The sequence below is a fragment of the Microtus pennsylvanicus genome, chromosome 13 (assembly GCF_037038515.1).
Source record: "Microtus pennsylvanicus isolate mMicPen1 chromosome 13, mMicPen1.hap1, whole genome shotgun sequence".
Taxonomy (NCBI): Eukaryota; Metazoa; Chordata; class Mammalia; order Rodentia; family Cricetidae; genus Microtus; species Microtus pennsylvanicus.
In genome coordinates, this window is record NC_134591.1 from 69,078,351 (window position 1) to 69,100,595 (window position 22,245).

At 54.3% G+C, this 22,245-nt stretch overlaps 1 protein-coding gene across 2 annotated transcripts in view; it reads right to left on the reverse strand.

Annotated features, from left to right (window-relative positions):
- The window catches only part of Alpl (alkaline phosphatase, biomineralization associated), a 62,113-nt gene that overhangs the window by 14,882 nt on the left and 24,986 nt on the right, over positions 1-22,245 (reverse strand). The window contains exons 1-3 of one of the 2 annotated variants that reach the window (XM_075945736.1): positions 18,565-18,676; positions 8,509-8,662; positions 3,817-3,936 (exon numbers count right to left, since the gene is read on the reverse strand). In XM_075945736.1, coding sequence (XP_075801851.1) covers positions 3,817-3,936; positions 8,509-8,569 — 181 coding nt within the window. In that variant the 5' untranslated portion in view covers positions 8,570-8,662; positions 18,565-18,676. Of the gene's footprint in view, positions 1-3,816; positions 3,937-8,508; positions 8,663-18,564; positions 18,677-22,245 lie in introns of those variants that run through there. The other variant, XM_075945735.1, reaches the window with a different exon arrangement.

Genomic DNA, 22,245 nt, shown 5'->3' on the forward strand with positions numbered 1-22,245 from the left:
CCCCACAATTCCCAGGGTCACTGCCCCCAGCCCCACCATTCCCAGGGTCACTGCCCCCAGCCCCACCATTCCCAGGGTCACTGCCTCCAGCCCCTCCATTCCCAGCCTCACTGCCCCCAGCCCCACCATTCCCAGCCTCACTGCCCCCAGGCTCTCCATTCCTAGGCTCACTACCCCCAGCCCCACTAATCCCAGAGTCACTGCCCCCAGCCCCACCATTCATAGGCTCACTGCCAGCAGCCCCTCCATTCCCAGCCTCACTGCCCCCAGCCCCACCATTCCCAGGGTCACTGCCCCCAGACTCACCATTCCCAGGGTTACTGCCCTCAGCCCCACCATTCCCAGCCTCACTGCCCCCAGCCCCTCCATTCCCAGCATCCCTGTCCCCAGCCCCACCATTCCCAGGGTCACTGCCCCTAGCCCCTCCATTCCCAGCATCCCTGTCCCCAGCCCCACCATTCCCAGCCTCACTGCCCCCAGCCCCACCATTCCCAGGGTCACTGCCCCCAGCCCCTCCATTCCCAGCCTCACTGCCCCCAGCCCCACCATTTCCCGCATCCCTGTCCCCAGCCCCACCATTGCCAGGGTCACTTCCCCCAGCCCCACCATTTCCAGCATCCCTGTCCTTAGCCCCTCCATTCCTAGGGTCACTGCCCCCAGCCCCACCATTCCCAGGGTCACTGCCCCCAGCCCCACCATTCCCAGGGTCACTGCCCCCAGCCCCACCATTCCCAGGGTCACTGCCCCCAGCCCCACCATTCCCAGGGTCACTGCCCCCAGTCCCTCCATTCCCAGGGTCACTGCCCCCAGCCCCACCATTCCCAGGGTCACTGCCCCCAGTCCCACCATTCCCAGGGTCACTGCCCCCAGCCCCACCATTCCCAGGGTCACTGCCCCCAGCCCCACCATTCCCAACCTCACTGCCCCCAGCCCCACCATTCCCAGGGTCACTGCCTCCAGCCCAACCATTCCCAGGGTCACTGCCCCCAGCCCCACCATTCCCAGCCTCACTGCCAGCAGCCCCTCCATTCCCAGGGTCACTGCCCCCAGCCCCTCCATTCCCAGGGTCACTGCCCCCAGCCCTACCATTCCCAGGGTCACTGCCCCCAGCCCCTCCATTCCTAGGGTCACTGTCCCCAGCCCCACTAATCCCAGAGTCACTGCCCCCAGCCCCTCCATTCCCAGGGTCACTGCCCCCAGCCCCACCATTCCCAGGGTCACTGCCCCCAGCCCCACCATTCCCAGCATCCCTCTCCCCAGCCCCACCATTCCCAGGGTCACTGCCCCTAGCCCCTCCATTCCCAGCATCTCTGTCCCCAGCCCCACCATTCCCAGCCTCACTGCCCCCGGCCCCACCATTCCCAGCATCCCTGTCCCCAGCCCCACCATTCCCAGGGTCACTGCCCCCAGCCCCTCCATTCCGAGGGTCTCTGCCCCCAGTCCCTCCATTCCCAGGGTCACTGCCCCCAGCCCCACCATTCCCAGGGTCACTGCCCCCAGCCCCTCCATTCCCAGCCTCAATGCCCCCAGCCCCACCATTCCCAGGGTCAGTGCCCACAGCCCAACCATTCCCAGGGTCACTGCCCCCAGCCCCTCCATTCCCAGCCTCACTGCCCCCAGCCCCACCATTTCCCGCATCCCTGTCCCCAGCCCCACCATTGCCAGGGTCACTTCCCCCAGCCCCACCATTTCCAGCATCCCTGTCCTTAGCCCCTCCATTCCTAGGGTCACTGCCCCCAGCCCCACAATTCCCAGGGTCACTGCCCCCAGCCCCACCATTCCCAGGGTCACTGCCCCCAGCCCCACCATTCCCAGGGTCACTGCCTCCAGCCCCTCCATTCCCAGCCTCACTGCCCCCAGCCCCACCATTCCCAGCCTCACTGCCCCCAGGCTCTCCATTCCTAGGCTCACTACCCCCAGCCCCACTAATCCCAGAGTCACTGCCCCCAGCCCCACCATTCATAGGCTCACTGCCAGCAGCCCCTCCATTCCCAGCCTCACTGCCCCCAGCCCCACCATTCCCAGGGTCACTGCCCCCAGACTCACCATTCCCAGGGTTACTGCCCTCAGCCCCACCATTCCCAGCCTCACTGCCCCCAGCCCCTCCATTCCCAGCATCCCTGTCCCCAGCCCCACCATTCCCAGGGTCACTGCCCCTAGCCCCTCCATTCCCAGCATCCCTGTCCCCAGCCCCACCATTCCCAGCCTCACTGCCCCCAGCCCCACCATTCCCAGGGTCACTGCCCCCAGCCCCTCCATTCCCAGCCTCACTGCCCCCAGCCCCACCATTTCCCGCATCCCTGTCCCCAGCCCCACCATTGCCAGGGTCACTTCCCCCAGCCCCACCATTTCCAGCATCCCTGTCCTTAGCCCCTCCATTCCTAGGGTCACTGCCCCCAGCCCCACCATTCCCAGGGTCACTGCCCCCAGCCCCACCATTCCCAGGGTCACTGCCCCCAGCCCCACCATTCCCAGGGTCACTGCCCCCAGCCCCACCATTCCCAGGGTCACTGCCCCCAGTCCCTCCATTCCCAGGGTCACTGCCCCCAGTCCCACCATTCCCAGGGTCACTGCCCCCAGTCCCACCATTCCCAGGGTCACTGCCCCCAGCCCCACCATTCCCAGGGTCACTGCCCCCAGCCCCACCATTCCCAACCTCACTGCCCCCAGCCCCACCATTCCCAGGGTCACTGCCTCCAGCCCAACCATTCCCAGGGTCACTGCCCCCAGCCCCACCATTCCCAGCCTCACTGCCAGCAGCCCCTCCATTCCCAGGGTCACTGCCCCCAGCCCCTCCATTCCCAGGGTCACTGCCCCCAGCCCTACCATTCCCAGGGTCACTGCCCCCAGCCCCTCCATTCCTAGGGTCACTGTCCCCAGCCCCACTAATCCCAGAGTCACTGCCCCCAGCCCCTCCATTCCCAGGGTCACTGCCCCCAGCCCCACCATTCCCAGGGTCACTGCCCCCAGCCCCACCATTCCCAGCATCCCTCTCCCCAGCCCCACCATTCCCAGGGTCACTGCCCCTAGCCCCTCCATTCCCAGCATCTCTGTCCCCAGCCCCACCATTCCCAGCCTCACTGCCCCCAGCCCCACCATTCCCAGCATCCCTGTCCCCAGCCCCACCATTCCCAGGGTCACTGCCCCCAGCCCCTCCATTCCGAGGGTCACTGCCCCCAGCCCCACCATTCCCAGCATCCCTGTCCCCAGCCCCACCATTCCCAGGGTCACTACCCCCAGCCCCTCCATTCCCACGGTCACTGCCCCCAGTCCCACCATTCCCAGGGTCACTGCCCCTAGCCCCTCCATTCCGAGGGTCATTGTCCCCAGCCCCACTAATCCCAGAGTCACTGCCCCCAGCCCAACTATTCCCAGGGTCACTGCCCCCAGCCCCTCCATTCCCAGCCTCACTGCCAGCAGCCCCTCCATTCCCAGGGTCACTGCCCCCAGCCCCTCCATTCCCAGGGTCACTGCCCCCAGCCCCACCATTCCCAGGGTCACTTTCCCCAGCCCCTCCATTCCCAGCCTCACTGCCCCCAGCCCCACCATTCCCAGGGTCACTGCCCCCAGCCCCTCCATTCCCAGGGTCACTGCCCCCAGCCCCTCCATTCCCAGCCTCACTGCCCCCAGCCCCACCATTTCCAGCATCCCTGTTCCCAGCCCCACCATTCCCAGGGTCACTGCCCCCAGCCCCTCCATTCCCAGCATCCCTGTCCCCAGCCCCACCGTTCTCAGGGTCACTGCCCCCAGCCCCACCATTTCCAGGCTCTCTGTCCCCATCCTCATCATTCTCAGAGTCACTGCCCCGAGCCTCACCATCTCCCAGGAACATGATGACATTTTTGGCCACATTTGTGTTGAGTTTCTGGAGTTTCAGAGCATTTTTCAAGGTCTCCTGGGCTTGATGTCGCCAGTAATTGGGGTCTTTCTCTTTCTCTGCAGAGAGAAGTGGTTATTTGGCAAAGTGGGGAATTGGTTATCCATCCCCAGAATTTCAGACACCCCAGTAGTTCATTCCTGGGGGCTGAGATGATCTAAACATGGAGGAGATAATGAAGGTCTGTGAACAGGTTCCAGGCAAACCCTGTAAGCAAGCCTGGGGACACTGGTAATTTCACACATCTCAAAATGAAGATACCAGAGACCAGAGACACCAAGTGACTCCTCCAAAGACACACAGCATGAACAAACTCTGGAAAAGTTAGATTTCCTTGCCAAACCCATATCTGTCCTTTAATCAGCAGCAAGCAGGGTAATTTTTAACCTCTTCCCAAGGACAAACCGCTGCAGAAGTTCCTAGAGGTAGCTAGCTATCAATGATAAACTCTACCTGGCTTGTTTATTACAGTGGGCTCAGCTGGATTGGAGCTTCTTGATGAGAACACTAAGAGCTGAACCAGAAAGCAAGCCCGGCCTTTGTTGACTGCATCACGTGTTCGGACAAGGCACTCCTGTTGGGGTGGCTGGGAAGGGATTGGCTGAGTCTCCATCCCCACCCCTCACTCTCTAACCCTCACTACCTCCCTGGTAGAGTTAATAACTGGAGTCTCAGTGGGGTGGTAGTGGTGCATGCCTTTAGTCCCAGCACTCGGGAGGGAAAGACAGGCAGATCTCTGTGAGTTCGAAGCCAGCCTGGTCTACAAGAGCTAGTTCCAGGACAGGCTCCAAAGCTACAGAGAAACCTTGCCTCAAAAAACCAATAAATAAATAAATATAGAGTCTCTTCTCTTCTCCCACCTCCCTTCTTCATTCTCTACCTTCTGTACCAACCAATCCATAGCTGTGGAACTCCAGGCAAATCACTTCCCTGAGCCTCAGTTTCCTTGCCTGTAAAATGGGTTATCTGTACTTTTGATTTGGGGTCTTTTACGTTGTTGTTGTTGTTGTTGTTGTTGTTGAGACAGTATTTCTATGTGTAGCCCTGATATCCTGGAACCCACTCTGTGGACTAGGCTGGCCTCAAACTCACAGAGATCCACCTGCCTCTGTCTCCCTTGTGTTGGGATTAAGGGTGTGCGCCACCACCGCCAGGCTGACTCAGGGTCTTTTTGAGGACCGCGCTAACTGGAAATGACACACCTGCTTCACAGAGGTTCCGACGATGCCCCTTGGCCTTCTTCCCACTCTGTATTCCCTCTCCCTAGGCTCCCATCTCCGGATCTGTTTACAAAGCTTCCTCTATGGGTTTCCCTAGCCCCACTAGACCCACCTACAGAACTGAGAGTCCAGGGTTGAAGGCCCTGCATGAATACCTCCTTCAGAGACCTCCCACTCTGGCCATGGTGAGGCAGAGGCCAGGAGAGGTGAAAGGGCCAGCCCAGGGCCACAGTGCCAATCTGTGGGCTGGAGATATGGCCACACGTTCCAGCCTGTTCAGGCCCACACTTGCCTCTCAGGACAGCATGCTCCTGAGGAACCACTCTGTCTTGGCACCTGTGTGGATCCCAGCCTGTGTGCCAAGAGTTCGGAACATGCATACCTTCTGTGTCACCTCAGCCACCTCAGAGGAGGTGTTACATCACTTCCTCCCAGCAGGAAGGGAAGAGACCAAAAATGAGCCTCTGAGGATATTTCACATCGCCCGGCAACGGCCACCATGGACAACCCAGGGAGGGGGACTATACTCTACCTCAAGCCTTGGACACCCCAGCCTCCAGCCCTCCTCAGTGATCTCTCATGTGTCCTGCACCCCAAACTCTGCCTGCTGTCTTCATCCCTAAGCTCCAGTCCCTCCTCTGTCACAAGTGTCTGCTGGGACCCCCAATTTCAGACCTCACAGTGGAGACCCCCAGGGGAACCTGGAGGCCTAGGCCTTGCTGTTCAGCTCTGGCCATTGGGTAAGTTCTTCACTCTACTTTCTGGCCGGGGGAATGGAATGGGGGAGCTGGTGAGACTGTAACAGATACAGTCCCTTGTTCTTAGGAGACAGGGCTTCTCACTGGGCCCTGGAGCTGCTCTGGCTGTGTAAACCCCAGGAGCCCCCCCCCCAATCCCCACTTTCCCAGCCCTGGGATAATGAGCTTACGTCCCCACATCTAGCTTTTAACATGGCAGCTGGGGATCAAACCCAGCTCCTGACCAACTGAGCCCACATTTCACCAGCCCCCAGGCCGATGGTTTAGATCACTGATTCTACAAACAGGGACTATTCCAGTCTCTCACACCCTTGGTCACAGAGCCTCTGCCGTCACTTGGTGCCACCTCAGTCCATTCTGACCACATGCCCATTACCCCCAGCAGCGAGGCAGACACCAGGCCTGACTGACGCCAGTCTGCCCATGTCCGCGATCTTTCTCAATACTGGCCCTGCCACCGTTTAACCAGCCTCTGCTAGATTGGGAATCCGAAGGGGACTCCAGAGCCTGTTTCTAGCAAGGGCTGAGTCAATATCACACCAACTGCCTTGCTAGAGAACCGGCAGTATTAAGCAATAACTGTTTAGATGACTGAATACCAGGAGACCATTGTCTCAAGGGACAAATGACAGGGACCGATGCCCAGGATGTGACATTATGTCCTAAGGTACTAATTAGTACCCATTGCATAAATCCATTATGGGGTCCAGAACATTCAGAGTGGTGCTTGGGAGGGGCACTGAGAAACTGGCCTCTGTTCTGTGCCTGCGAATGTCTCCCTAATCTGAATGGTGGCTCCACAAGCACAATACATGTATAATATATAATATAAACACAATATATAATGTATATGAAAACAAATATATACACATATGACTATATATATATATATATATATATATATATATATATATACCCATCATTCTGTTGGATCCCCTAGGAATGGAGTTACAGATGGTTATGAGCTTCTTTGTAGGTGCCATGTAGATGCTGGGAGTTGAACCTGGGTCCTCTGGAAGAGCAGCTGGTGCTCTTAACCACTGAACCATCTCCCCAGACCCATCAGGGTTTTTTTTTTGTCTATTTGGTTTTGCTTCTCTTCCTTTTCTGTCTCTAGCTCATCTCTCATATCCAGGAGGCTGGAATGCTGAGAAGCAGGGACCCTGTCCAGGTGAACCTGGATTCCCAAGGGTACCCATGGATGGGACTCACTGGACTCCAGAGAACATGCTGACCTAGGAACCCCACCACTGTTGGAGCAAACACTCTGCACCCCCATCTCTTCTGCCGAAGTAAGAGACTTCCTAAGAAGTCAGCATTCTCTGCACTCCCCCACTTTTAAGATTTATTATGTTTATTATATATACCGTGTTCTGCAGGCCAGAAGAGGGCACCAGATCTAACAGATGGTTGTGAGCCACCATGTGGTTGCTGGAAATTGAGCTCAGGACCTCTGTAAGGGCAGTCAGTGCTCTTAACCACTGAGCCATCTCTCCAGCCCATGAGCTCCCTTCTTGTCAGGTACTAAGTCAGCCCAGTCCCTGCAACTCCTTAATGACTCCAAAGAAGAGTGGCGTTATCTCCACCAGACAGATGGAGAAACTGAGGCTCATGGAGAGCAGGGCAGCAGGACTTGCAGCCACACGATGGAGGGAGCCGAGGAGGACTCTCCTTGCTGACTCTAGCTACAGAAATGCCGGGACAGATGAGCTGAGGGGATAGCTCAGGGCTAAAGGTCTTGCTGTACAAGCAAGAGGACCTGAGTTCAGATCCCCGACATGCATCTGTAACCCGTGTTGGGGAAACGAGTCAGGTGGGTCCGAGGGGTTGCTGGCCAGCTAGTTCAGTTAAAAATGTAAGCTCCAGGGGGGCTGGAGAGATGGCTCAGTGGTTAAGAACATTGCCTGCTCTTCCAAAGGTCCTGAGTTCAATTCCCAGCAACCACATGGTGGCTCACAACCATCTGTAATGAGGTCTGGTGCCCTCTTCCGGCCTGCAAGCATACACACAGAAAGAATACTGTATACATAATAAATAATAAACAAATATTTTTTAAAAATGTAAGCTCCAGGTTCAGCCAGAGACCCCATCTCAGAAACAGGTGGAGAGCTGGAGGGGCATCTTGGGGGTTAGCGGCACTGGCTGCTCTTGCTCTTCTAGGGAACCTCAATTTGATTTTCGGCACCCACGTGGTGGCTCACAGTTGTCTGTTACTCCAGTCCCAGGGGATCCAGTGCCCTCTTCTGGCCTCCATGGTGGAAAGGGTTAAACACAACACCACATCATAGAAATGCTTCCATGGGTGAAAACAAAAAATTCCCACAGAAACATGGATCAGCAGTTAAGAAGATGTACTGTTTACTCAGAGGACCAGGAGCTGGATTCCCAGAATCCATGTGGGATGGTTTACAATTGCCTTTAAACTCAGTTCCACGGGATCTGGGGCACTCTTCTGGCCTCGGTAGGCACCTGCACACACACACACACACACACACACACACACACACACACACACCTTCCCACTGAAGGCAAGTTCAAAAGCAAGCTGAGGGGCTCTTCTTCGATACTTTGGATGTTCATGACCTCGAACCCAGACCACACTCTCCTCCAACCCTGCTTACCCACCCCTTCCACCTGAGCCTGGCAGTCCTACCTGGCACAAAGGAGTTGGTAAGGCAGGTGCCAATGGCCAGTACTAAGAATAGTGAGATCATGGTGTACCCTGAGACCCGTTCCTCTCCGGAGCCCAGATGGGTGGGTGGGAAGAGGCAGGCTGGCAGCGTCAGATGTTAATTGATGTTCCGATCCTAGAAGTTAGAAAAGAGGAGAAAAGGTATGTGGATGCCACCCTAGGGCAGTTTCTTCATTCAGGCCTTTGTTCCTTGGTTCATCCGGCAAGCTGTTGAATACCACTCAGGGACAGAATCACGTGAGTACCTGTGCAAGCAAACATACATAAATGCATCTGTGAGCCACCATGTGGTTGCTGGGAATTGAACTCAGGACCTTTGGAAGAGCTGACACTGCTGAGTCATCTCTCCGGGCCTAAATGCACCTGTCCTGCAAATATATACCCCAACCCCAGCTGCCTAACCTCCCCAAGGGCAGACTTTTCATGCCAGCTAGAGGACAGTGTTGGAGTCGCCCAGCAAGGCAGTCCTAGGCCCAGCCTAAACTAGTCTGTCATTCTGGAAGCTCTCAGGCAATGCTCTGGCTGCTGCTGGCTCACGGACCACACTTCAAGAAGTAAAGCTACAACTGAATGCAGGACCTTCTGACTCCATGTGCCTCACCCAGCAGGGATAAACAGCCCGGGTTTCCTCACAAGGGTATTTGTACCTAGGACACCAATATTTGCCCGATTCTCTTCAAGGACGAATCAGTTTTGGTAAGAGGTATAGAAGCCGAAGACTGGCTGAGGATGACCTTGAACTCCTGATTCTCCTGCCTACCTATACCTACCAAGTATGGGATTACAGGTGTACGGCTCAGTAGCTGACTTCGATTTTATTTTCTTTTCTTTTCTTCTCTTCTCTTCTCTTCTCTTCCCTTCCCTTCCCTTCCCTTCCCTTCCCTTCCCTTCCCTTCCCTTCCCTTCCCTTCCCTTCCCTCTCTCTCTCTCTCTCTCTCTGTTAATGATCTTTGTATTTTCCCAAATTTTTTCTTTTTGGGGGGTTGGGAACAATGCCAGAGATCAAACCCAGGGCCTCATACAAGCTGGACAGCTGCTTGCCACAGAGTTTGAACTGCGGATATTTTGGTCTGACTCACACACTGAGCAGCATCTCACAGGCTCCTCGGCCCTGGGTACACCTACACCTTCTGTGCTGGCATATCTGTTCAGATATTCTGCCTTGAGCTGGGGAGCTGGCTCGTCAAGTGAAACCATTTGCCAAGCAAGCCTGGGGACATGAGTTTGATGCCGGAACCTTCCGTGGAAGAAGAGCACTGACTTTGAAAGCTGTCCCTGGGACCACGGAGGTGGCTCAGAAGGTAAAGGCGCTTGCCTCAAGCCTGATGACGCAACGTGGTTTGTTCCCCGAGCAGACTCCACAGGGCGGAAGCAGGGAACTGACTGTGATGCCCACACTGCCCTCTGACCTCCCCACTGCACCACTGCCCTCCTGAACTCAAGCAAGAACGACAACAGACATTTGAAGACTATTCTGCTCCCCGCCCCCACCCCCGTGCTGGGGACCAAACTCTGGGCTTCAGGCTTCATACAGTAACACTCTCAGCTCACTGTAAAATTTTTTTACAATATTTTTTTTCTTTTTTGGTTTTTCATTAGGGTTTCTCTGTGTAACAGTCCTGGCTGTCCTGGCTGTGGCTCTGTAGACCAGGCTGGCCTCGAACTCAGAGATCCACCTGCCTCTGCTTCCTGGGATTAAAGGCGTGCACCACCATGCCCAGCTAAAAATGTTTTAAGCCAAAGCTATAGAGGAAACTTGTCTGAAAAAAGAGAAAGGAAGGAAGGGAGGGAGGAAGGGAAGGAGGGAGGGAGGGAGGGAAGAAAAGAAAAAAAATCTGTTTTAAAAGAACTGGAAGAAACACAGCAAACATCCTCTGGTGGTTTGCACAGGGTGGCAAGACTGGGAACGATTAGTTCCTCTTAAATTTTTTCCCCAAGCCACCTAAAATGAGTGTGCATGAATGGCTTAAGCGTGCTTTAACCGCGGTCATGTTCTTGTGATCACAGGCAGCTGGTTACAGGATGTCCAGCCATCTGGTTGAGGATGCTACGGGAAGAGGTGTGATTTTAAATATCAAGTGTTTCATTGGGAAATAATGTTACCCTGTCAGCCCAAGGCCGGATGTGATTACCCCATTGGTGATGGGAAACGGAGCGGCAGAACTCTATGAAAGATGTTGGGACAGACAAACTGCCGACCTCCCAGAACAAGGAACTGTAACGGTGCAGAGAGGGTGGGTAAGAGGAAGGTAGCGATCCGGAGGGAACACCCTCCATCTAGCGCACTCAACTCCGAGGTCAACTCAGGTGACTGCCAAATTTAAAAACCGATTTTGGCCAGTGAGAGGGCTCAGTAGATAAAGGCGCTCGCTGCCAAGAGTGATGACCCGGATTCGATTCCTGGAGCCCACATAGTGGAAGGGGAGAACCAATTCCTGAAAGTTGCTCTTGGACCTCCACACACATGAAATGGCATACCATCCAACGGTCCACCTACCCCTCACATACACACATAAACACACGCAGTAAAAACACCATGGGCAGGGGCTGGAGAGATGGCTCAGTGGTTAAGAGCACTGACTGCTCTTCCAGAGGACCCGGGTCCAATTCCCAGCACCCACGTGGTAGCTCACAACTGTCGGAAGATCCAGTTGCAGGGAATCTGACACCTTCACACATAAAAATAAAGTTAAATAAACCATAAAAATATTTAAAGAAAAAACACCATGGGCATAGTATATGTGTGTGTTTATATAGACATGTGTGTGGATTGGATTTATCTGTGGAGGCTTTGAGTGCCCACCTCTATTGCTGCCCACATCGGTTTCTGGAAGGGTCTCTTACTGGATGTGGTGCAAGCCCCAGGGGTCCTCCTGTCTCCCTCTCCATCCCCAGGGCTAGGGTTATAGACATGTGTCACCATGCCTGGATTTCCCACTGGGGGCTAGGTGTCCAAGCTTTGGTCCTTGTGCTTTTTCCCCATTGACCCACCAGCACAAACCCAAATTCTAATGTATTTTGCTTTTTGTTTTGTTTTTGGAGACTGTTGTTTGTAGCCCTGGCTGTCCTAGAACTCACTCTGTAGACCAGGCTGACTTCAAACTCACAGCAATCCTCCTGTCTCCGCTTCCCACGTGCTGGGATGAAAGGTGTGCGCTACCATTGCTCAGCATCTAAATTTTTTATTCTCCTTTAGTTGCCAAATAATTTCATAGCAAATCCTAAAATCAGAAGAAGCCTTCAAGTGGCTATAAAATATTAATGCATTCTAATAGTATTTACGGTTCTTTAAACCCAAAGCCACCTCTTTCGGCATGAATTCTAACACGTTTCCTCCAACTTCACACAGCCTCAATTGTTAGCACATACGACTCTGTTTTCAAAATAACTTTCCTGGTCTCTCCCGGCCACTTACACCGGCAGCCTCTAGTCCAGAGGTTCTCAACCTTCCTAACGCTGCAAGCCTTTAATACAGCTCCTCATGTTATTGTGACCCCAACCACAAAATTATTTCATTGCTGCTTCACAACTGTAATCTTGCTACTGTTAGGAATGTAATGAAAGCCTCTGAAATGCGATCCTAAAGAGGCCTCGACTCACGGCTTTAGATCTGCCGCCCCAAGGCCATGCGTCGCTTAACTGTGCACCTAGCCCTGGGAGTCACAAGTACTGTGCTGGTCACTCACTACCAGAAGAGTGCCAATGAGTGCAACGTCGGGCACCTGGCGTCACCCACCACAGCTGCCACGGCACCCCTTTTATTCCACACCAGCCCTTGTTACGCGTGTCCATCCCAGCTCGCACAGGAGTTCAGAACTCACGGTTGACAACGCCGTACAGCAACACACACGGCCCTAACAATGTAAGGCTGAGCCGGGAAAGCAGAACCGTGGGCAACACCGGCGTCAATAGCAGAACCATGCGGCACCCCTTTGTTTTGGTATTTATTCCACCAGAGAGAGTGGAATAAGGCAGTGCAAAGGTGTAGGTGTGGAGCCTAAAGGGGACCATGGGAACTTCTGAGGTTCAGGAGCTGTCTGTTTACTGATGAGGTGCACGGTCTGCCCATGGGCTGTTTGAAAATCGAATCATCTCTTGCAACTTCCGCAGCGAGAAAAGAGGACATTTTACAATCCCCCGTGACGGATGACAAGACCAGGGCTTGGAGGGGAGACACGAGGAGCCTGTGCTGACTAACAAGCCGGTGGCGGAGGGAACCTTGACCATAGGCATTCTGATTCCAGAAATAGCAGCAAGATTACTATGGCAACCCCAACCCCTCCATTTCCTCAAGCGTAAAGCAAAGGCTCTGAGGCCTGACACAAGAATAGATCCCTCTAATGCCGCCATGATTAGGGTGGGGACCTGCCGTGCCACCCAAGCCTGTGTGTCCCTTTGAGATCAAGCAGTCCCCATTGCTACACACGGCGGTCCCTGATTTGTCCTCTATCGCCACGTGACCAACAGATTTAACCAATGAGGTGGCTCAGTATATAAAGGCGGCTTCCCACCAAGCCTGACGAGCTGAGTTCGATCCCTGGAGCCCACGAGGTGGAAGGAGTGAGCTGACTCTGCAAGCTGACCTCTGGCTTCACACATACACGGCGGCACGTGAGCACGCACGCTGTCTCTCACACACAATCAATACAAATCAATTTAAATTAATATAGGGGCTAGAGATACAGCTCTCTGGTTAAGGGCACTGACTGCTCTCACAAAGGACCTGAATTTGATTCCCAGCACCCACAGGGTAGCTCACAAGCATCGGTAACTCCAGTTTCAGGGGCTCCAATGCCCTCTTCTGAACCCTGAGGGTACCACACACACACACACACAATGCACAGGAATACAAACAAAGCACTCATACACATAAAATAAAATTTTAATATCTATAGAGAAAGCCATCATTGTCTGTGCAGTGTAGATTCTTCCATCATGAGCACAGTATCTCTCTCCATCCCTCTGGCACTTTGATCAGCACAGAGAATTTAGACAGGTTTTGTTACATTTACACCTATGCAGTTCTCTCGTGGGGGAGTTGTTGTATATGTCCGCCTTTGTTTCTTTAATGCTACTAAAAAGAAATTCCTTGTTGTTTTACATTTTGACCTTCAATGCCAAACTCACGTAAATTCTGAACATGTTGTGTGTACAAGTAGGGATTCCTTGGCATTTTCTTTTTTTTTTTCTTTCTTTCTTTTTTTTTTTTGTTTTTTTTTTTTTGTTTTTGGAGACCGGGTTTCTCTGTAGCTTTGGAGCCTGTCCTGGAACTAGCTTTTGTAGACCAGGCTGGCCTTGAACTAACAGAGATCCGCCTGCCTCTGCCTCCTAAGTGCTGAGATTAAAGGCGTGCACCACCACCACCCAGCTCCTTGGCATTTTCTATGTAGACAAGCAGGTAATTTACCAAGAGCTTAAGGGCCAGCGGGATGGCTGTATGGGTAAAGGCGCTTGCTGCCAAGCGTGACAACCTGAGTTCGATCCCGGGGACCCATAGGATGGAAGGAGAGAACAGATTCCTGAAAGGTTCCTCTGACCTCCACACACGCCACACATGCATGCACACACTCTTGCTCACATATGCATCTGCACACTCACACACATACAAACTAAATAAAATATAACGATTATTTTTAATTAAAAAGCTTTACTTTCTACTTTCTAGTCACGCGGCTTTTTCCACTCTGTCCCCCTTGCTTTTTTCGTACTGGCCAGTACGTCTGGTGTCAGGAGGAACAGAAAGGGCAAAAATAACCATATTTTTCCTTGTTTCTGATCATAGGGTGGAAGAATCCATCTTTCAGCATGGGTGTGGCATTTGGAGGTGTGAGGTGGAGTGAGGGGATTTTGTGGGGACAATTCAGGGACTTGGATTGGATGTGATGGGTTGAGGTGTCATTGGGAAGAACAGGCAGCTGGAGATGGGTCTGGCAGGTCAAGGGCTTACTGTCACCACCTTGAGGAGACTCAGTAAGAATGTCGGCGAGGAAACAGGGCATGGAAACAACATGGCGGGAGCCCTCGGAGAGCCAGGCTAAAAAGAACTGTGGGGGTTTCCTTCCTCTTTGTCTTCTCTTCTTCCCTCCCTCCTCCTCACCTTCCACTCTTGGTTCTAAACAGAACCCAGGCCTCACACACGCTAGGCAACTGCTTCAGCCCCTAAACTCCACTCTAGGTGGGCCCCCAAAACTTTTCTTTAACTTGGTCAAATGATCAAAGCCTTACAGCAAAACTTTACGGAAACCATTATGGAAAGAACCATGGCGAATTCCCCGTTAACACTGGCTTAGGACCCAGCAAGCTCCTGTCCATACTAAGGAAAACATGCCGGTAACAACGCCACATCTACGGCTGTGCTGTATCAGTAGTAGCAAATTAGCTGTCAAACCTGCAGCACAAACAGAACTTGAGGAAGGATCACAGAGGACCAAACACTGTGGGTGGCGCAGGGAACAGGGATGAAGGAGAAAAGGGCGTGGACGCGGAGCTACGGCACTTGTGGCCTGAGAAAGAGAATTCATTCCACTCTCTGCACCTAGTGTCCAAGACGAAGGACTGAGGGGGGCACTGAAAGGGCTCAGGCAGCCTGCAAGGTTAGTCTGAGGGGCCAGAGTCTCTTCCCTCCAGGGTGAAGCTTTGGGAACTGCAGATCCAGACAGTAAGGTCTTTGCACTTTGAGCCTGAAGCCCACCGTCTGCCCGGGGTGCTGAACTCTATTCCCAGGGCCCCACATTAAGAAGGCTGTATGGCACAGAGAACTGGAGACCCAGAAAATCCTTCAGCCTCCTGCCTCAGCTCAGACTCCTCCCCTCCCTCACCCCAGAGGCTTCAGGCAGCTCAGAGTGGGGGACTCTGCTGGGCCCGGTTTGGGGAAGTCCCAGTTGCCTGCCACCCATTGTCCCACAGTCCCCTTCCATTGCCTGGTCTCTCTGCCAGGCTTCCAGCTACGTGATCTGACTCTTTAGGACAGGAGCGCAATGGCTCTGGCTGGGCTCTGGCTTCGGGTGAGGAAGCAGTTACTTGGCAGGCCAGCGGGAGGCTGAGTGGCTGGGCTGGGGCCCTGACAATGGCATTCTGAGGCAGTGGCTCCAGAGTTTGGCAGAACGCCAGTCTCCAGTTAGTGTCAATAGAGCCGGGACAATCTGAGAGACCGCACTGAAGATGCTCATTCCCAGGCATTCTTGTCATGTCTACCTGTGAGCTCGGTCATATACACCGTGAGCTCACACGGCCTCCCAGCCATGGGTACTCCTGGCCTCCCATCTCAGTTCAGAAAATTTAACTAAAATCCAACCGGCTAGCTGACAATCACATACACACCCAGGCTGACTCCGCCATCTCCTTCTCCAGGGGACTGTCCTCTTCTGGCCTCAGTTTCCCCAAGACTACTGTCCACCTTTCTTCTGTCCCACATGAACAGTCATAAGGGACAGAGCACTCAGCAGGAACAGGAGTTAGAATCTCCTACCTGAGTGGCCTGGCCAGGCGACAGGTGAAGAAGCATAGCAGGCCCAGGGCCAGCATGAACAGGAGGAAGCCGCCAACTGCTGTGACCACCATGTCCAGGGTGGGTGACAGGAGGGCCATCTTGGAGTGAAGCGAGCCTTTAGATGTGGTTGTCACACAAACCTGCTGACTCTGAAGCCCGGGGTTACCCCTGAGCTAATCTCAGGGGATTAGGCTGGAAGGAGGAGATGGAACCTACAAAGGTCCCATCCCCCACCCCAGGCCTGGGTGAGGTTGTGGGCAGGGCTACCTGATGCTGCTCATTCAGCTTTGCTCCTCCACACCTGACCCCAGAACATTTGCTGAGCACCTGCTGTATACCCAACTCGGTTCTAGGTTCTAGAGAGATTACTGAGCAGCCAGTAAACAAAGCACCTACTATGTGCTGGGCACTTTATAAGATATAAGAAGGGCCAGAGGTGTGGCCCACACGGTCGAGTGCTTGCCTAGCGTGCAGAAAGCCCTGGGCTCCATCCACATCACAGAGTAAACCAGGCATGATGGCACTTGCCTGTCATTTCGGTACTTGGGAAGCGGCAGCAGAAGGGCCAGGAGTTCAAGGCCACCCTTCACTATTGTGCCGGCTAGTGTTAATCGTCAACAGACTTAGAATCCTTAAGAAGGGCCTTTGAGCCGGGCGGTGGTGGCGCACGCCTTTAATCCCAGCACTCGGGAGGCAGAGGCAGGCAGATCTCTGTGAGTTCGAGGCCAGCCTGGTCTACAAGAGATAGTTCCAGGACAGGAACCAAAAAGCTACGGAGAAATCCTGTCTCGAAAATCCAAAAAAAAAAAAAAAAAAAAAAAGAAGGGTCTTTGAGCTTTGAGTGTGCCCATGGGAGCTATTATGATTAAATTGAATTTTGAAGATCTGGTGACACCATTCCCGGACTAGAGTCCTGACCTGGGAAAGAAGAAGAACCAAGCAGCACTGCGTGTTCACCTGATTCCTGATGGTGTATTCTATGCCACACAAAATACATACATAAAAACATAATGAAAGGGCTGGAGAGATGGCTCAGAGGTTAAGAGCACTGGCTGCTCTTCCAGAGGTCCTGATTTCAGTTCCCAGCAACCACATGGTGGCTCACAACCATCTGTAGTGAAATCTGGTGCCCTCCTCTGGCGTGTGGGCATACATCGAGGCAGAATGTTGTATACATAATAAATAAGTCTTTAAAAAAAAAACATAATGAAAATTTTGCATCTGCCTGTCTGCACTCTTGGGGGTTGTGGGCATTCCATGGATGGGTTTAAAGGGGCACTGGGGAAGATGGGCTTTCTGGAGGGGTGGATGTACTCAAGTTGAAAAAGAAGAGGTAGACATGGGGACATACACCTGTAGTCCCGGCAGTCAGGAGGCTAGTGGTGACTCCATGTCCTCCAGCTAGCCACCTTCTGGGCCCCAGGGAGAGCAGAGGTGCGGCTCGGGTCACATCCCTGCCAACTGGAATTTAGAGCGCTCCCTGATGCAGAGAGACTGGGGAAGATGTAGCAGGGACAGGGGTTTCCAGCAGGAGGCCCTGCTGCAGGCTGGCTTTAGCTGCAGGGGCTCAAAGGGGACCTGGGACCTGCCTCTCCCCCAAGGCAGGTGTCTGTGATGATCCTTGCTGCCCAGGCGTTATTCATTCACAGATGGAATGAATTTCATTCATTCATATTAAGGGCTCAGGAAGAGATGCCTGCTGGTGGGAGTGGGCTGCGGTTAGATCTGAGAGGAATGTCTCTAGATGGTGTTAAGCCAGACCATGGGGAGCAGGAGGACAGCAGAGCAAGCTTCAGGTCTCAGGTCTCCTCCTGGGCAGGAAACTGACACACAGGAGGACAAGATTGAAGGAGGGAACACCGGCCATCCGGGCACACCCCCAGCCTTGCTACAGCTGTATACTGCCCTTCATGTTCTGGAAAGTTCTCTGAAGTCTACCCAAGGGCTCTGCCTGCCAGCTGCCCTCACCCCAGGCCCAGCCAGGCATCACCTCCTAACACAGCATGAGCGTCTCTGCCCTTGGGCAGTCTGTGGCTGGATAAGCCCGTGCAGCAGCCAGGAGGCAGGCAAGGCCTGCCAGGCCGGCCAATAGTGGGTGTTAGAAGAGGCAGCCTGGCAGCAGGAGGGCAACACTGGGCCAGGCTGCCAGGGTGAGCCTTGTCTCTGCCCCTTAAGCTGGATAACTGAGGTAAGAAGTCTCGCCCCTGCATCAGGTAACTCCCTCGTGGAGTGAGGGTCTGAGAGAGATTTGGGGCTGCCCTGAAGATTCTGGACATTTTACCTGTGGCAGAAGGCTCAATCTGAACTGGGGATAGGCAGGCATGAGGGTTTGTGGGGCAGAAGCAGCTAGGAATGCAGGGAAGTGGGCAGAGAGAATGGGGGAGACAGAGGGGAGCTTGATGGACATGTGTGCGTGCAAGCATACACACACGCGCACACACACACACATACACACACGCACGCACACATATACACACGCACACACTCACACACACACACATTCAGAGCCTGCCCGCATGCCTGCTCACCTGAGGCCAGAATGATCTTTCCTGCCCTAAGTGTTTGAAGCAAAGTTCAGCATCCGGATTGAGGAGATCACAGGTCCCGTTCCCTGGCCTGTCTCATACACACTGGGAAGAAACAACCTCCAGGCAGCATGAGGCTCTGTCCCCTTAGAGAGGACCGACTATTAAGGGTAGTCTCGGAGGGAAGGTCGCCAGGAGGCCTGGCAGTGAGGAGAGGTGAGAGGAACAGCCAGGAGGATCGGCAGCTAAGAGGCAGGACGCGCAGTATTTCAGTCAGGGACAGTGGCCAAGCAGGCAGCAGGTGTCTGACGATAGAGCAGCCTGGAGTGGCCCCAACGGAGTCAAAGCAGGACCTGGCTTGTGCCTTCACTCATCCACGTCACCAGTCCGATTTCATAAGTGAGGGCATGGCTATCAGAGCTGGAATCAGAAGGCCCAGGGCATAAGGCTCACTTCACAGGGACACCAGACAACCCTGTGGGCCACAGCCTGTGGCAGGCAAAGGGCCAGTGTGGGAGGAGACGCAGGCAGGCTGGGAGGGAGGTGAAAGGTCCAGGGCACCACTTTATAGGTCCACAGCCTTCTTCCCTCCCTCCCTCCCTCAGGCCCGTGAGCCTGGAGGCTGAGCAGGGAAGAGGCTGAAGGCACACATGAGCCATGCACCCCTGAGGTGTGTTTCAGGCCCCTGCGGCTCCTCCCATGCTGTGCCCAGCCCTGGCAGTGGAAATCCCTCCATTACCAGGAGGCGTGGCAGTCCAGTCCTTCCTTTCACTACCATCAATCACTGACAGGCACAGAGAGGGTCCACGACCTTCCAGAGCCACACAGCACCTTGATGGTCTTCTTCCCATTGGAGGAGTTTATTAGAGGAGTAAGCCGTCTGCAAGGCACGGTGCAGATGCTGGTGTTTTGGAACTCATTTATGCACACCGCCAGAGGATGATACATCAAACATAGCATTAGAGAACACTCCTCCCTCATCCTGCCCCGAGCTTACAGGGTCTGGCTGTGACGCCCTGGCTAGCCCAGAGAGAGAGATACGTAGGCAGTGTGATGGTGAAGGTCTTTTATCTCAGAACTTGGAGGCAGAGGCAAGCGGATCTCTCCGAGTTCAAAGCTATCCTGGTCTACATAACAAGTCCCAGGCTAGCCAGGGCAGTTGTACCTCTATTGACTCATTTAATCCACAGTAACCTGCAAGCTAAACACTACAGTTTTTCCCATTCTACAGATGGGAAAACAAGAGCCCAGAGAGGTTAAGCAGCTTTCCCATAGTCGAACAGCAAGTGACCACGTCAGAATTCAGCCTTCCGTGTGGGTGTCTTTCTGTTCTGGGGAAGCCTCTTGGGGTCCGATCGTAAATTCCTGCAACAGCACCCTGCCTGACTGGAAATGAGCCACACTACTCGCTCTGCGCAATACGTACGCAACAGGGACCGGACACCTGGTGACTCATGACTCAGAACGCACTCTTCCCAAATCTCATTTTGGCATGCTTGCCTTGGACTCCTGGGGGGAGGGGTTCCCCTAGCCCCAGAGAGAGATGAGGTTACCTGCCTGAGGTCACATGTTGAGAAAGGCCTAGAGTCACTCCCGGGACAGGCTGGGTCCAGCTCCCTGCCCCAGAACCCATAGCCAGCCATACTGTGGAAATCCCATGGGACTTGGGCAGGATGTGATCCTGGGTACACCCTACCTCTCCCACAATCCCTGGCTTCAGATCATCCTCCTAGAATGATGGGAGTCAACGGCTCCCACACTCAGACGCCCTTTCCACCCCCAGCTCTGTCCTGGCTGCGTTCCCCCTGGGAGGACCTGGTTAGCACCCTAGACACGAGGCTTCTAACTGTGTGGAGACTAGCCTTGAACTTGTGACGTGCTGAGTGGGCCTGACACAGGGAACACACAGAAGCTGGAGGTTGGCAGCTGGGACCCCACAGCATCCTCTCTGCATTCTGATGGAGCTTGTGACTGCTGTTAGGCTCCCAGGAACTGGGGTGTCAGAGGCTCTCAGCTGTGGGGGCCAGAGGGGCGGGAACATTGGTCTGTGGTGAGCTAATCAAGGCAGGTGTGGTGCCTCAGGTCTGTCATCTCCACACTCGGATGGCGGGAGCAGGAAGAGCTAGCCTGGGCTACATGAGTGCCTAACTCAAAGAATTAAACCCACGGTGGGGGGCAGGGGAGAGGCTGTGATCACACTGACCGCTCTTGCCCCTGTAGGAATGGGGATTCAACAGGATAAGGGACAATGAAGGAAAACACTGTCACCTATCGTGATAGGAAGCCAGCACAGTTCTGACTGGTGGATGCTGTCTCTGCTCCCCAGGCACAGAGGAGTGAAGCAAGATGGCCAAGGTCACACAGCAATAATAATCAGAGGAGAAAGTCTTCACAGGGCACCTACTGTGTGTTTGAAGCTTTCTATGCAATCTCTCTAGTGTGGGCAGAACTCTCAGGCTCACCCGTAGAGAAAACTCAGGGCTCCCTCAGCAAGGTGTGGGAGTGCTGGGAGGCAGCCGGACCTGGTGGACCCCTCACGCAATGCCTTTGGCACCCCAGCATCTAACAGAACCGTCCCCACATGGACTGAGGCTGTGACATGGAACCCTACGTCAGCAGAGTCTCCTGGCTTTAGCCTGGGCTGGGGAACTGGCAGGAAGCCATGTCATCTCAGGCCACTCCGGCTCTCATCCAGCTCCTCCTGTCTTGGATGTGACCTGCCTCCTGGGGGCATTACGCACATAAGGGTAGGCTAGTGTCCCCGGCCTTCCCTCTCTCCCTGGTCACCATTCTGAGAGAAAGTGAGCCCACAGGGACAACCCCAGGCTGGCCTCCCATCCCCAGCACAGGGGTGATCGCTCCATGAAGCTTCCAAAATCAGCTTATGAGACAGGACCACTTTGGTGTTCTCTGCTGCCCCCGCAGTGACATGGTATACCTGCTGTCCTATCTGGCTACTCCGAATCCATTCCCCTTCCTAAAGGGGACAGCAAAGCCCACCCCCTTCAGCTGTTGTGACTGGCAGATGCTGGGATCTTCTCCACCTGGATGGCACGGTGCTGGGAGTGGGGAGTGGGGAACCCCGAAAGGGGAACAATGGCCGGGAGGATGGACTAGAAACCTATGGAGAAACTCACGAGTCGGACGGTGGCGTCCAGGCCCTGGACGCAGGCATGCCTGAAGCTCACCTCTGAATGGGAGCCAGTTCATTCTCCCACTGTTTGCTTTGGCTTTTCCGTTGCCTGGAGCCCAGACTCTGCACTCAGAACTCCAGTCCAGAGGGTTTTCCTCAGCTCCCCACACGATAAACAATCACATCTGCTCGTTCACGCTCAGCTGGCTATTTCCACCAAAGGGAAGAGAGACCGGACAAACAAGCTAAAGGTGGTTGGACACAGGAGCATGAGCCACACACGTGTGGAATCCAGGGCTGTGCACGATGATGCATGTCTGTAATCCCAGTACTCCAGAGGCAAAGGCAGGAGGATTGCTGAAGTTCAAGGCTAGCCTGAGCTACAAAGAAAGTTTAAACCAACCAGGGCTAGATAGTGAGAACCTTGTCACAGAAGAAAGGGAGGGAGGGAGGGAGGGAGAAAGAGAGAAAGGAAGGGAGGAAGAGAGAGATAGGGAGGGAAGGGAGGAGGGAAAAGGAGGAGGGGAGAATTAAGAGGGATTTCTGGGCAG